This window comes from Heterodontus francisci, chromosome 12 (genome assembly GCF_036365525.1).
Source record: "Heterodontus francisci isolate sHetFra1 chromosome 12, sHetFra1.hap1, whole genome shotgun sequence".
Taxonomy (NCBI): Eukaryota; Metazoa; Chordata; class Chondrichthyes; order Heterodontiformes; family Heterodontidae; genus Heterodontus; species Heterodontus francisci.
The window spans coordinates 45,228,051-45,242,849 of record NC_090382.1 but is presented as its reverse complement, the minus strand read 5'-3'; the positions used below and the strand labels follow the sequence as shown (position 1 = coordinate 45,242,849).

Below are 14,799 nucleotides of genomic sequence, written 5' to 3'. Positions count from 1 at the left end.
ATCTGGAATATGAACAGAAAATGCTGGAAATATTCATCAGAACTGGACAAGTTAGAAATGTAATAGGTTTTAAGCAAGTTAAAAGGGGGGGGGGTGGAAAAAGAACAAAAGAGAAGGTCTGTGATATGTTGGAAGACAGGAGAGATTAAATGTCAAAAGGGTCGGTAGTGCAAGGCCAAAAGGAGTGGTAATGGGGCTTGTAAAGAAAGAAAAGATGTGTCTAGAGGAGACGAGAATGGCAGAATGATGAACAGCTGCCATCTGAAAGCAAAAAAAAAACAAGATAAAAATGCAAGTAAAACTGAAACCTGCTCTGCTTCATCCACTTAGGCCCCTACCTCAATGAATTTTGAGCTCAGCACGAGCTCTTCTTCTGTCGCTTTTGCTTTTGTGCCCATTTCTTTGGCCAGGAGTCCTCCCCCCTGCACAGTGGACCCTTTTATCCATCTCCAATATTCTCCCTTCAACCTGGGCCCCTCCCTCTAGCCTCTTATGCTCTCTTGATCTTTTCATTGAGAACTTCCAGCTGAGATCAGCTGTCTCATTTTCTCTGCTCCCCTCACTCACTCTAACTTGTTTCCCTCTGAAATTGTTGCACTCTGTTCTCTCAGATCCAACCCTGTCTGGCAAACCAACCTCTACCTTGAAGAGGCTGAAAGCCAACTCTCTGCCCAGCTTCTTACATCCCCATGAACTATAATCCCACCACTGAACATCAAACCATCATCTCCAGGTCTGGAACTGACCTCACCTCCTCTGGAAATTTTCCCATCATGGCCTCCAAGCTCATTATCCCCCAACCCCATACACCCTGCTTCTACCTTCTTCCCAATATCCATGAACAGGACTGCCCTAATAGGCCTATCATTTCATCCTGTTCCTGCCCCACTGAACTGATTTCTCCTACCTTGACTCTTTTCTTCCCTTGTCCCATCTCTTCTCACCTACATCTGTGACTCTTCTGATGCCCTCCTTCACTTTAACAGATTCCAATTTCCAGTTTCCTGGCCCTAACCATCTCCTCTGCACATTGTTGTTTAATCAGTCTACACCCCCAACCCCAACAGGATGATCTGAGGGCTCTCCACTTCTTCCTTGAATGAAGGCCCACACAATCTCCAACCACCACCACCCTCCTCCACCTGGCTGAACTTGTTGTCACATTGAACAACCTCTCCTTAACTCCACTCACTTGTTCCAAATAAAGGTGTTGCTATGGGTACCCACATGGGTCCTAGTTTTGCCTGCCTTTTTGTGGGATATGTGGAACATGCCTTGTTCCAGTCCAGCTCGGACCACCTCCCTCACCCTTTTTTCTGGTACATTGATGACTGTATCGGTGCTGTTTCCTGCCCTTGCCCTGAATTGGAAAATTTCATCAACTTTGCTTCCAATTTCCAACCTTCTCACACCTTTACATCTTCATCTCTGACACTTCCCCTCCCTTCCTCGACTTCGCTGTCTCCTTTTCTGGAGATAGGCTGTCTACTAGTATTCATTATAAGCCCATTGGAATCCCGCATCTACCTTGACTACACTTCCTCACACCCTGCCTCCTGTAAGGATTCCATTCCATTCTCCCAGATTTTCCATCTCCATTGCATTTGCTCTGATGATGCAATCTTCCATACCAGTGCTTTGGATATGTCTTCCTTTTTCCTCAACCTCCCCACCCTCACTGCCCACACCTTGGTTGACAGGGTACTGGACTGTGCCCGTCCCATTTCCCACACTTCTGCTCTCATCCCTTCCGCTACCTCCCAGAATCACGACAGAGTTCCACTTCTCCTCACCTTCCACTCTGCCAGCATCTGTATTTAACGGATCATACTCCGCCACATCCATTGTGATGCCACATTAAGTGTGATACCACCACCAAGTACATCTTCCCCTCCCCTTTCGGCATTCTGAAGGGGACTGTTCTCTCCGTGACACCTTGGTTCATTCCTCAATCAACCCCACCATCCCCTCTCCTTACCATGCAAGCATGCCCTTTTACCTCCTGTCTCCTCCCTCCTTCCAGATGAAACAACAATTTACATGTACTTCTCTCAAGTTAGTATACTGTATTTGCTGCTCATAATGTGGTCTGCTGTACACTAGGGAGGCCAAACACAGATTGGGTGACTGCTTTGCGGAACAGCTCAATTTAGTCCACAAGTGTGACCCCGAGCTTCCTGTTGCTTGCCATTTAATTCTTCATCTTGCTTTCATGCTGACCCTTCTGTCCTCAGCCTCCTGCAGTATTGCAATGAAACTCAGTCTAAGTTCCAGGAACAGTGCCTCATCTTTTTATTCGGCACTTTCCAGCCTTCTGGACTCAACATTGAATTCAACAATTTCAGACCATAACTTCGGTTCCCATTTTGTTTCCTTTTTCTTTGCAGGTTTCAGTTTTACTCCTGTTTTTTCTTTTGGATGGCAGCTGTTCATCATTTTGCCATTCCCACCTCCTCTGGACACATCTTTTGTTTCTTTACTGGTCCCATTACCACTCCCTTTGGCCTTACACCACCATCTCTTTTGTCATTTAATCTCTCGTGCCTTCCCTTTTGTTCTCTTCCCCTCCACCCCCGCTTCACTTGTTTAAAACCTATTACATTTCTAACTTTTATGAGTTCTGATGAAAGGCCATCAACCTGAAATGTAACTCCGTTTCTCTCTCCACAGATGCTGCTTGACCTGCTGAGCATTTCCAGCATTTTGTGTTTTTCTTTTGTTTCCATGCTGCTACTTTCTGATAACCTGACTTTGTAAATCTGGAGTCAGGGCCTGACTTGATTCTGGAGCAAAGTGGAATGAAACTCTTTGAAGTAATGCACAACTCTTTTCTCCAATTTGATGTTGCATGGGGTGTAAATCCAATGTGCGTAGTTTACAAAGTGCTCAGGGGTCCATTGGACCCTATGAACATGTTGTAAACCTACCTGACCTTTGCACTTTCTGAACATTGAGAGGGATAGGAGCAGACGGGAAGGGAAAATATTTAATTGGGGGAGGGGGAATTACAATGCTATTAGGCAGGAACTGGGGAGCATTAATTGGGAACAGATGTTCTCAGGGAAATGCACGACAGAAATGTGGAGGTTGTTTAGGGAGCACTTGCTGCGACTGCTAGATAGGTTTGTCCCGATGAGGCAAGGAAGGGATGGTAGGGTGAAGGAACCTTGGATGACAAGAGATGTGGAACAGCTAGTCAAGAGGAAGGAGGAAGCTTATTTAAGGTTGAGGAAGCAAGGATCAGACAGGCCTCTAGAAGGTTACAAGGTAGCCAGGAAGGAACTGAAGAATGGACTTAGGAGAGCTAGAAGGGGACATGAAAAAGTCTTGGCGGGTAGGATTAAGGAAAATCCCAAGGCATTCTACACTTATGTGAGGAACAAGAGGATGGCCAGAGTGAGGGTAGGGCCGATCAGGGATAGTGGATGGAACTTGTGCCTGGAGTCGGAGGAGGGAGGGGAGGTCCTAAATGAATACTTTGCTTCAGTATTCACTAGTGAGAGGGACCTGGTCATTTGTGAGGACAGCGTGGAACAGGCTGATATGCTCGAACAGGTTGAGGTTAAGAGGGAGGATGTGCTGGAAATTTTGAATGATATGAGGACAGATAAATCCCCGGGGCCAGATGGGATATACCCAAGGATATTACGGGAAGCGAGGGAAGAGATTGCCGCACCTTTGGCGATGATCTTTGCGTCCTCACTGTCCACTGGAGTAGTACCGGATGATTGGAGGGTGGCAAATGTTATTCCCTTGTTCAAGAAAGGGAATAGGGATAACCCTGGGAATTATAGACCAGTCAGTCTTACGTCGGTGGTGGGAAAATTATTGAAGAGGATTCTGAGAGACAGGATTTATGATTATTTGGAAAAGCATGGTTTGATTAGAGATAGTCAGCATGGCTTTGTGAGGGGCAGGTCATGCCTCACAAGCCTTATTGAATTCTTTGAAGATGTGACAAAACACATTGATGAAGGAAGAGCAGTGGATGTGGTATATATGAATTTTAACAAGGCGTTTGATAAGGTTCCCCATGGTAGGCTCATTCAGAAAGTAAGAAGGCATGGGATACAGGGAAAGTTGGCTGTCTGGATACAAAATTGGCTGGCCCATAGAAGACAGAGGGTGGTAGTAGATGGAAAGTATTCAGCATGGAGCTCGCTGACCAGTGGTGTTCCGCAGGGATCTGTTCTGGGACCTCTGCTCTTTGTGATTTTTATAAATGACTTGGATGAGGAAGTGGAAGGCTGGGTTAGCAAGTTTGCCGATGACACGAAGATTGCTGGAGTTGTGGATAGTGTGGAAGGCTGTTGTAGGTTGCAACGGGACATTGACAGGATGCAGAGCTGGGCTGAGAAGTGGCAGATGGAGTTCAACTTGGAAAAGTGTGAAGTGATTCATTTTGGAAGGTCGAATTTGAATGCAGAATACAGGCTTAAAGACAGGATTCTTGGTAGTGTGGAGGAACAGAGGGATCTTGGGGTCCATGTCCATAGATCGCTCAAATTGCCACCCAAGTTGATAGGGTTGTTGAGAAGGCGTATGGTGTGTTGGCTTTCATTAACAGGGGGATTGAGTTTAAGAGCTGCGAGGTTATGCTGCAGCTCTATAAGGCCCTGGTTCGACCACACTTGGAATATTGTGTTCAGTTCTGGTCGCCTCATTATAGGAAGAATGTGGAAGCTTTAGAGAGGGTGCAGAGGAGATTTACCAGGATGCTGCCTGGACTGGAGGGCATGTCTTACGAAGAAAGATTGAGGGAGCTCGGGCTTTTCTCATTGGAGCGAAAAAGGATGAGAGGTGACTTGATAGAGGTGTACAAGATGATAAGAGGCATAGATAGAGTGGATAGCCAGAGACTTTTTCCCAGGGCAGAAAGGGCTATCACCAGGGGGCATAATTTTAAGGTGATTGGAGGAAGGTTTCGGGGAGATGTCAGAGGTAGGTTCTTTACACAGAGAGTGGTGGGTGCGTGGAATGTGCTGCCAGCAGTGGTAGTAGAAGCAAATACATTAGGGACATTTAAGCGACTCTTGGATAGGTACATGGATGATAGTAGAATGAAGGGTAGGTAGGTAGTTTGATCTTAGAGTAGTTTAAAAGTTCGGCACAACATTGTGGGTCGAAGGGCCTGTACTGTGCTGTACTGTTCTATGTTCTATGTTCTAACTTGTGGGAGAGGGCTCTGCACTCGCATTCATCCTAAACAGGAAAGTTCAAACAGCAGCCATGTGGTGGCCAAGAATATCGAAAGATATACAAGAAATGATTTCAAATTGGCATGTAGGTGCAGTGCACAGACAGGATCAGAGAGAACCTCTTATCTCGACCTGATTCCCAACCAGACCATGGGAACATCTAGCAATGGATCTATTCATCTTTCATGGAAAATCTGACCTGATTGTAGTCGATTATTTTTCTAGGTGGATCAAGGTTAAACGTATGTACACAACAACAACTGAAGCAGTCATTCGAGTGTTACAAAAAATCTTCGCAACACATTATACCTGATCAGATAATATCTGATAATGGACCACAATTACTTCATGAACTTTGAGGAAAACTGTGGATTTGTACATCTAACAAGTTCCCCTAGGTATCAACAATCTAATGGAGAAGCTGAGTGAGCAGTCTGAACTATTAAAGCACTGCTAAAGAAAAATCAAGATTTTCAAACAACACTTCTGAACTACAGATCTATTCCATTATTATGCAGATTAGTACCATCCAAACAGTTAATGGGAAGAAAACTTAGAACGCAACTTCCAATCCTACACAAGAACTTACTTCCAGGGCTACAAATCCATGATTATCAGAGAGTTCAAAACAGAGAAATGTCTTACCAAAAGCAGCAAGCCTATATTTATAACAGGGAATACCATACCAGGAACCTACTGAAGTTGACAGAAGGACAAAAGGTATGGGTACAAGGCCAAAACAGAGAAACAGTAATTATCCAGAGAGAGAAGAATCAACAGAGGTCTTAGTCAGTAAGAACTTCAGAAGATACTATACAAAGAAATAGAAGGAATCGTATTCCTATTCATCAAATAAGCCATTCAGTCATACAGTTGATGGTGAGCCTAAAATTCAGAAAGCACCAGATACTACAAACCTCAATGAAGGCTGCCCAAATCAAGAAACTGGAGTTCGGAGCAAGACTACCAATCCTCCGCATCTGATGACAACAAGATCAGGGAGAGTTGTGAAGCCTCCTGACAGATTGAATCTATGAAGTCAGAGACCTTGAGGGGAGTTGGGACAGAATTTATTTATTTTATTTAGAGATACAGCACTGAAACAGGCCCTTCAGCCCACAGAGTCTGTGCCAACCAACAACCACCCATTTATACTAACCCTACAGTAATCCCATATTCCCTATCACCTACCTACACTAGGGGCAATTTACAACGGCCAATTTACCTATCACCTGCAAGTCTTTGGATGTGGGAGGAAACCGGAGCACCCGGCGAAAACCCACGCAGAACTTGCAAACTCCGCATAGGCAGTACCCAGAATCGAACCCGGGTCCCTGGAGCTGTGAGGTAGTATAAGGGTCTGAAACAGTTAATGTTGAGAGAGTGTAAAGAATACCTCCCACCATGATGATGTAACAGATCACATGTAAGACGATTCACCATATCATTAGCACACTCCCTTTGCCGCATGACCTCCTTGTCAGTTAATCTCTCCTGCTGTCTGTCCTAGCACACACCTTCCCTTTTGTTTCCTTTCCATCCTCTTCCCCCCACCCCCACTTCACTTGCTTAAAAGCTATTACATTTCTAACCTTTGCCAGCTCTGATGAAAGGTCGTGGACCTGAAACATTAACTCTGCATCTCTCTCCACATATGCTGCCTGACCTGCCCTGTATTTCCAGCATTTCTCTTTTTATTTCAGATTTCCAGCATCCGCAGTATTTTGCTTTTATTACATGTAAGAGAGACTTGAAGATAGATGCAGTGAGGCTTTAGAGCAGACACAAAGACGGGTGTGAAGCAGCACATAATTGTAATTTAATAAAGGTTAATGTTCTAATTACTCCAGACTAAGGAATCTACAACGGTAAACACCAGCATAGACTAGCTGGGCCGAATGGCCTGTTTCAGTGCTGTAAATGTGAGTTTTTGTAAGAGCTTTGCATAAGCAGCTAAGCACAAAACCCTGTCTTTTTTAAACAACAGAACTATGGATTCAGTCAGGTGGTGTGAACTGGGCCGCTGAAATCCGACCTGCAGCTACTGGTCTTAGACTGGTAGCTGCAACCTAAATGTAGCCACTGACTTATTTCTCCAATACCTCTGTGGCAGTTTTTACATTTATCTCTCGCTCTCATTCATCCCCGCTATCTCATATATGTCTCTCACACTCACAGTGTTGCATCTGCAAAATTAATTAATGCCTGGCCTCTAATTTTTTTCAGTTGATAATCCCACAAATTAATCAAATTCATTTCAAAAGCAAGAAAATACAGTAAACTTTCGTTCCGAACGCCAAGCACAATCTGAAGTTAGTAGCATATTTTGTCATCAAAGAAGATATAATACTTGCCCCGAAAACACAGGGGGATGGGATGTGAAACGTGCCAATGGTTGTGTAGGTAGACGTTCCCTTTTTTGTGTGTGTAATATTCACTTGTAACGACTCATTTACAAAGAGAATGTTATTGGTGTTTAAATATTTAACCTGCACCAAACAAAAACGAAACGAATTCATCGCTGCGCTTACAAATACCTAATAGGTTCAATGTGATCATGATTTTCCTATTCCGTTAATACTGGAAAATATAAAAGGATTTTTAAAGTACAGCTTTGTGAAGAACGACAGATTTATACCATGTTGGCTTCATAACTTTATATCCTGAAGAATATTTCAAATAACGTACAGCATTAATATAATTGAAAACGTGTCGGTTTAAAGAAACGATTAAAGACGAAATGAATATTTTAAGCCAACTTGTAAGGTTATTCAGTCAGCACTGCGTCTTAGTGTTTATTCTAGTGAGTTTTGACGAGGTAAATTGAAAAGGCATGTTAATATAATTCCAAGATAATTAATATCAATGCGTATGTATACATATTTTTTTATTGTATGTTCTGGTAACTCTTGCGATAAATGAAATAAACAAAAAACCACAATTGCACACTTTTACTGTTTGAACTGCAGTGATTTACACTTCTAACGGCTTACAATTTGTACACCATAACTGAAGATTCCAAGCAATAGCTTTGTAATTTGATAACCAATGGTTTTATATAATGTCATAAAAGTAAAGAAATAGAAAGGAAATGGGCAGCGTTAGTGCATGATTTAAAGGTGTTTTATTCTACCTGATCTATGGCTACTTAACTCTGAATTCGGGGCTGCTAATATTCCGTTTTTCTGTACAAAGTGGTGTCAGCACTACTATTTTTACATTGTGCGTCCTTTAAATTTAAATGAACCACTCACCCTTTACCATATTAGCGCTGCACTACGGAAGACAAAATCAAATACCAAAGCAATTTTTAAATATGAAATTCAAAAGTTGTACGGAAAAAGCGTATAAATTGCGGATGGATTTGCCCGCGTGTTTTTTTTAAATCTACAATATTCCTTTTACCATAATCCACGATTTTGTTTTCAGTCGCACCATTTCAGTCTGGGGCAATAAAAAGTACAACGTACTTTATGCAAGAACATTCTGGGGACTAAATAATGGCAAAAGTCTCATTCAGTGAAGTGGAGTACTGCAAAATAAAAGCTTCAGAAGAGGTCGAAATTAAGATATCACTTCTTCCTTGCTCACTCCCCCTCTGATGAGAAGTTTGAAATTACAATAGTACTTTTTAAAGTTCTGAAGCTATATTAACAGGCTTTGACCGTTTTGCCAAGTTGTCCATGATTTTTATTATTTTGTGACCATAAAGACGAGGAGAAGCTACAACTTCTCGCCATTCTGTCGAATAATCAATGACCTGTGTAACCAGCCGTGAGAGCGCGAATACCGTGCTATGTTTGAGTCAATGTTAACATTACCAGGCCCTGATCCCATGCAATGTAGAAACCCCAGTGTTCTGGTGGATTTGAGTCTGTACCGCAGTATTCAAGTCATTGACAGTGAAATTCATGTTCATAAAGCTGCCGGTCGCTGTAGAAGGGGGTACGGCTTGCACACTAGGATAGTTACAGCTGTAGTTGGCAGTAGTGGCTGCACCACTGTAGCTGGTATAGTTTGCATAAGTGCCATAAGCGTAAGGGCTGATGTTCATGTTATACGGCGAGTTATAAGGTGAGGAGTCTCCCAGACACGGCTTCCCATCTCTGACCAGAACTGGCACCGCGACCCTTCTCGGAGGCGGAAGGCCCACCATCTCTAGAGATTTATCCTGGCGTTGCCTTTTACATTTGTATCTGCGATTTTGGAACCAGATTTTGACCTGGGTGGAAGTGAGCTTCAGTATATTTGCCAAATGGTCTCTCTCGGGTGCAGAGAGATACTTCTGCTGTTTAAACCGCCTCTCCAGTTCGTAGACCTGAGCCTGTGAGAAGAGAACTCGCGGTTTCCTTCTCCTTCGACGGGGTCGCTCGGCTTCGTCAGGTTTCTGTCCTTCCTTCTCCGTGTTAACTTCCATCAGTCGGCATTCTAAATTGCAAAGCAAGGTCATTATTAATAACCAGACCCTTTTTTCCTGCAACTTTCTGCTTAAACCGTTTCTCTCGTTGAATTAACTTTCCCAAGGGCTAGCCAACTTCAATCAATATCGATCAAACTAACAGGTACAAAGCCTGATCAATACATTGACATCTATATGAAGTTTAAAATACAATTAACACGAAGGTACAACTAGAGAACTTTAATGCATTTTATGCTGTACACCTCAACAAAAGCTCGGAAAGGCTCAAGAGTTACAATATTTCAACGGAAGCCGGAGATAACCTCCTGCAGTATGGGTTAATGGGTTCCCCGGTATTTTGTATGAGGTAGCATACTGTAGATCTGAATGATTTTTAGTTTTTCAAAATAAAAAATTAGAACGCTGTTAATGTTGAAGTTCAACCAGGACGTCACTATCAAATGGTTGGTTAACACATGATCAGAGGACGCGACTTGACAAGGTCAACACGAGCACGTTGAAAAATGACAAGAAATAGGACACTTTAAATTGAACGATTTCTCCCTTCAACTTTAGAATTTTCCTGAATTACTCAGCGCAATGTTGTATATCCATAGACGTCAAGGTCACTGTTTACGTATAAACACAGGTTTGGGGTGGAGTAAAATGGATCTCACAGTGAAGTATTGTCAAATGTGTAATTTCATATAGTCATGATTTCAAATACGGCATTTTAAGGAACATAAAATAATTATTGGTAAATATATTTTACTCCTTTAAAAACCGGAAAAATCACACGCCTTCCCAAATGGAAAATATATTCCTAAATTTATAAAAACATATCCCAATATATTCATATTGTTATAATCTTTGTATTAATATTCTTCTTATTGAAACTGAAAATGAACTCGGGAAATCTCAATACCTTTTCACAAAGCAAGCAACCTTTGTGATATTGAATCGGATATTAGAATGTTTCAAACACAGTAATGTAGAGAATCCAAACCTGGAGCGTTTAGTGCTAGCCTGGGTGGAGGTGGGGAGGGGGATGCAAAGCTCTCGGAAAATGAAATGTTAAATTATCACTAGTTTGACACGAATTGATCGCTAACCAAAGATCAGGCAGAAAACAATTCACACTTCTAAAATAAATCCTTTGCTGTCCTTGAATGTCTATTGGTACAGTATTTTAAAACTGCAAACAATATGGAACCGATAGCAATAATAGACACTGAAATAATTAAAAGTAGCAAGCCCAAAAATGTTTAAACTTTTTTTTATTTCAAATCAGTACAACAAATATTTACATTAATTATAAAAAGGGTCTTTTAATTTTTTTATTTAGCCCGTAACAATACATCATTCTGAGTTTCTTGAACGATGAATAAATGCCCAATGAATATATTTGCAAAGGATTTTAATAGATATCTCTTTGAAGTGTGAAGATATCTTTGGGGCGCTCCAGAAATAAATAAATGCAACTTTTATGTAAAATTACTATAAAGACTTATGTTTCCACTGTGCTGTGTTCTATTGCAAACTCCTATTTTAGCCAATTTTCCTAATTTAAGTCTGATTTAAAGTTTTCCAGTCATGATATATATTTTATTCAGTTATTTTATTAGTTTGGACTTCAAAACATCTCGTCCAGATCACCGAACAGGTATATCTTGTGAAAGACATAACTGAAAGAACTTCTTCACATTGGACATGAAGTGAAGCGGGTTCAAATATTTGCAAAGGTCCTTTCTTACCCTTAATTTTTCCCGTCGGTCCACTGCTTGTCTTTACTTCTCTGTTGTCGATTTCCAAATAATTATTTGCGAATGAAGTGCTTGAATAGCTGGGATGATTTTTGCAGGAATTCAGTTTGGGCAGTAGCTCGTTGTATGTTGCCAGGGATTGCGTTTCACGGTAGTGTTGTTGTTTGGTCCGCTCTAGCATACATGAGGCAGGGGATGGAGGCGAGTCGAGCCCGGCCGAGTCACCCAGAGACGCCATGTCAGGATGGTGCTGAAGATTTAAAATATCCTTCACTGAGAATGGGGTGGAAGTTGCTGCGCCGGCAAACATGTTGAGAACTAACTATTGCATCCAAAGTGGCCTCCAGAAGGCGGAATCTTGGAAAGCTTAGAGTAAGAGATATATTTGGTCATCGGAATAAGCAAGAACAATTAATAATCGTTTAATTTAGTTATTCGGCGGTGCACCGTTCATCTTGCCTGCAGTTTGACTAAAATATTTGGTTATGGGATGAGCTGGTGCGATCTGACATCAGTACACTCGGTGGGGGGCAGGGGGCGGGGGTGTGTGAGGCGGCATTGGATCACTGAGGCCAACATGTTATACAAACGGCTATTGGCCTAAGGTACTGTGCTCTGTGCGCCGACAGTTAGGCGTTCAGCTGATATACCTAATATGGCCTAACACGAGCACCATCCATTTTCATGTCAGCAATTGTTCTAAAATTCTTACACCATTGAACATTTTTTTAACTTTATGGCAAGTTTAATTTGTGAAAAATACATGAAATAACAACGTAAACATATACTTGAACAAAGTATTTTTGTTCACTTTCGGTGACCTACTGTAATCTCATGGAACAACAGAGAAACTGGCGCTAGTAAACAACACACTGCGTTTATTGAAGTCTCCTCAAAAGAAGCTCACGTCACATTTATAAAAGTGTGTCTGAGTGTGAATATGTGTGTGAATATGTGTGTGTTCTGTGAGTGTGAATATGTGAATGTGGATATGTGTGTGTCTGAGTGTCAATATGTGAGTGTGTGAATATGTGTGTCTGAGTGTGAATGTGTGTGTGTGAATATGAGTGCGTGTGTCAGTGAGTGTAAATATGTGTGTGAATATGAGTGCGTGTGTCTGTGAGCGTGAATATGTATATGTGAATATGAGTGCGTGTGTCTGTAAGTCTGAATGTGTGTGAATATGAGTGCGTGTGTCTGAGTGTGAATATGTATATGTGAATATGAGTGCGTGTGTCTGAGAGTGTGAATATGTGTGTGTGAATATGTGAGTGCGTGTGTCTGAGAGTGTGAATACGCGTGTGTGAATATGTGAGTGCGTGTGGCTGAGTGTGAATATGTGTGTGTGAATATGTGAGTGCGTGTGTCTGTGAGTGTGAATATGTGTGTGTGAATATGTGAGTGCGTGTGGCTGTGAGTGTGAATACGCGTGTGTGAATATGTGAGTGCGTGTGTCTGTGAGTGTGAATATGTGAGTGCCCGCGCGCTCTGACTTTATCTTAGGCAATTTAATATCAGACAACAGGCCCCTTTTGAACCCCACGTTTCGCATCACTTATCACTGACTTGTTAATCTATCTACACTCTCTCTCTTACTCTCTTTAAGCTTGGAACTGTCCTGCAGTATGGACTTTGACCTTTCTCTTTGGTTTTCCACCTAGAACATAGAATACTTAGATTGACTTATTGAAGAACTAAAAAAGCACATTAAAGCTTGGCGCGTGAATTCCTATCTGCAGTCTGTGAATCCGGCTTTTATAAAGCCTGTTCTTGTAATTTAAACTTTCTACTTGGGTAATTCAATTTTATGTTGCATAATATTTTGCAGAGAATAGCTTTGAACAAGAATACACAACACCGCAATTTGAACACTAAGATTGGATTTTTGAAGTTTGCGGTTCTCTGCAATAAAATTTCTCCGACCCAGGCCCTACCGGGCCGCTGGATGAGATGTTTGCTGAAAGTTCCAAACCGATGGTAATTACAGTATTTAAATGCTGAATATTGAAAGTTAAGAATTTAAACCAACTCGTTTTCAACAGCGGAAAGAACCTTCAAATGAATTCGAGCACAGAATGTATTTTCTGCTGCTTCCTCATTGTTATTGTCCTGCTGTTTGGAGAACAGTACAACAACTAAACAGAACAAGCTGGATGCTCTGAGAGTTTACCTAAAGTGTGAGAAGGAATGGAATCCACGACAGGCGACATGCTGGGAGTTGGAAACTGTGGCCCTGCAACTACTTCAGACACGCCGGTCGCTGATAACGAGTTTGGATAAGAGACGATTAGGAGGGCTGCAAACGTAAAGAGGAAACAGTAGACAGCGTGTTAACAGACAAAAAACAAACAAAAACCTATGGCGTTGGATGGAACAGAATCTGTCATTTTGATTTTGTTGGAATGTATGTATTTAGTTATCCTATTCTACGTAATGAACGTGTACCTTGAAACGGAATGGCGCATCAATTGAAAATTTGACTCAGTTGAGTAAGAAATAAGGCGCACTAGTGACAAAGCAAATAAACCATTTTCATGCAGCGGTCATTACAATGCGAATTACAGCCCACTGGACGGAATGACATGAAACAGTGTGCGAATATTTTTATCCCAAAGCCTTTTCAGCACAAGCTCAGTGTTTCCATTGATAAATTCAGTGAACCAATTCATTTCCTCAATTTGAAAGTGGCATTTAGCCTCAATAATGTGATACAAGGGAACATTCAATACGTCACGAATTGTAAAGCGTGCATTAGGCAATATTAATTCAATCCAATCAGTCGTACTTTTAAATAATATAGATAGGAAACTAGAACATTTCGAAATTTCCAACAGCTCTTCTCCGGTGCTGTCAGTTTACTGTTAACAAGACGTCTAGATGTTCCCTTTTGGCACTTCTGAATATTTTTAGGAATTTAATATGGTACTGGATAAATGAGAAGTCGAAGAGCAATAAATGTAACTATTTCCGTTACACATATAAAACGGGATCAATTTTTTGATCGTTTATCAGTCGCAAAAAATGCTGTATTTTACATTATTTAAATTCTACTGTTCTGTAAAATCAGAAAGTTAATCACTATTTCATCACGGGTACCATGGAAGATGTATCTGGGAAGAACGATTATTCGGTTACTTTCACGTCCATATCCATCTGGAAATAGAAAAAAACTTGCATTTAAATAGCGCCTTTCACGACCATGATCTCGTAAAGCTCTTTACAGCAAATGAAGTACTTTTGAAGTACAGTCAGTGTTATAAGGTAGGAAACGCAGCGGCCAAAAATGTACACAGCAAACACTCACAAACAGCAATGTGGTAATGACCAGGTAAACTGTTTTATGATGTTGATTCAGGGATAAATATTGGCCAGGACACCAGGGACAACTCCCCTGCTGTTCTTCGAAATAGTGCCATGGGATCTTTTACATCCACCTGAG

At 41.6% G+C, this 14,799-nt stretch overlaps 1 protein-coding gene across 1 annotated transcript; it reads right to left on the bottom strand.

Annotated features, from left to right (window-relative positions):
• Window positions 1–9,015: 9,015 nt before the first annotated feature.
• On the bottom strand, window positions 9,016–11,670 carry nkx2.5 (NK2 homeobox 5). The gene is made up of 2 exons (XM_068042941.1): window positions 11,352–11,670; window positions 9,016–9,626 (listed from the first exon to the last, which is right to left on the bottom strand). Exons 1-2 carry the CDS (start codon window positions 11,668–11,670, stop codon window positions 9,016–9,018), a joined length of 930 nt encoding a protein of 309 aa, XP_067899042.1.
• Window positions 11,671–14,799: the final 3,129 nt, after the last annotated feature.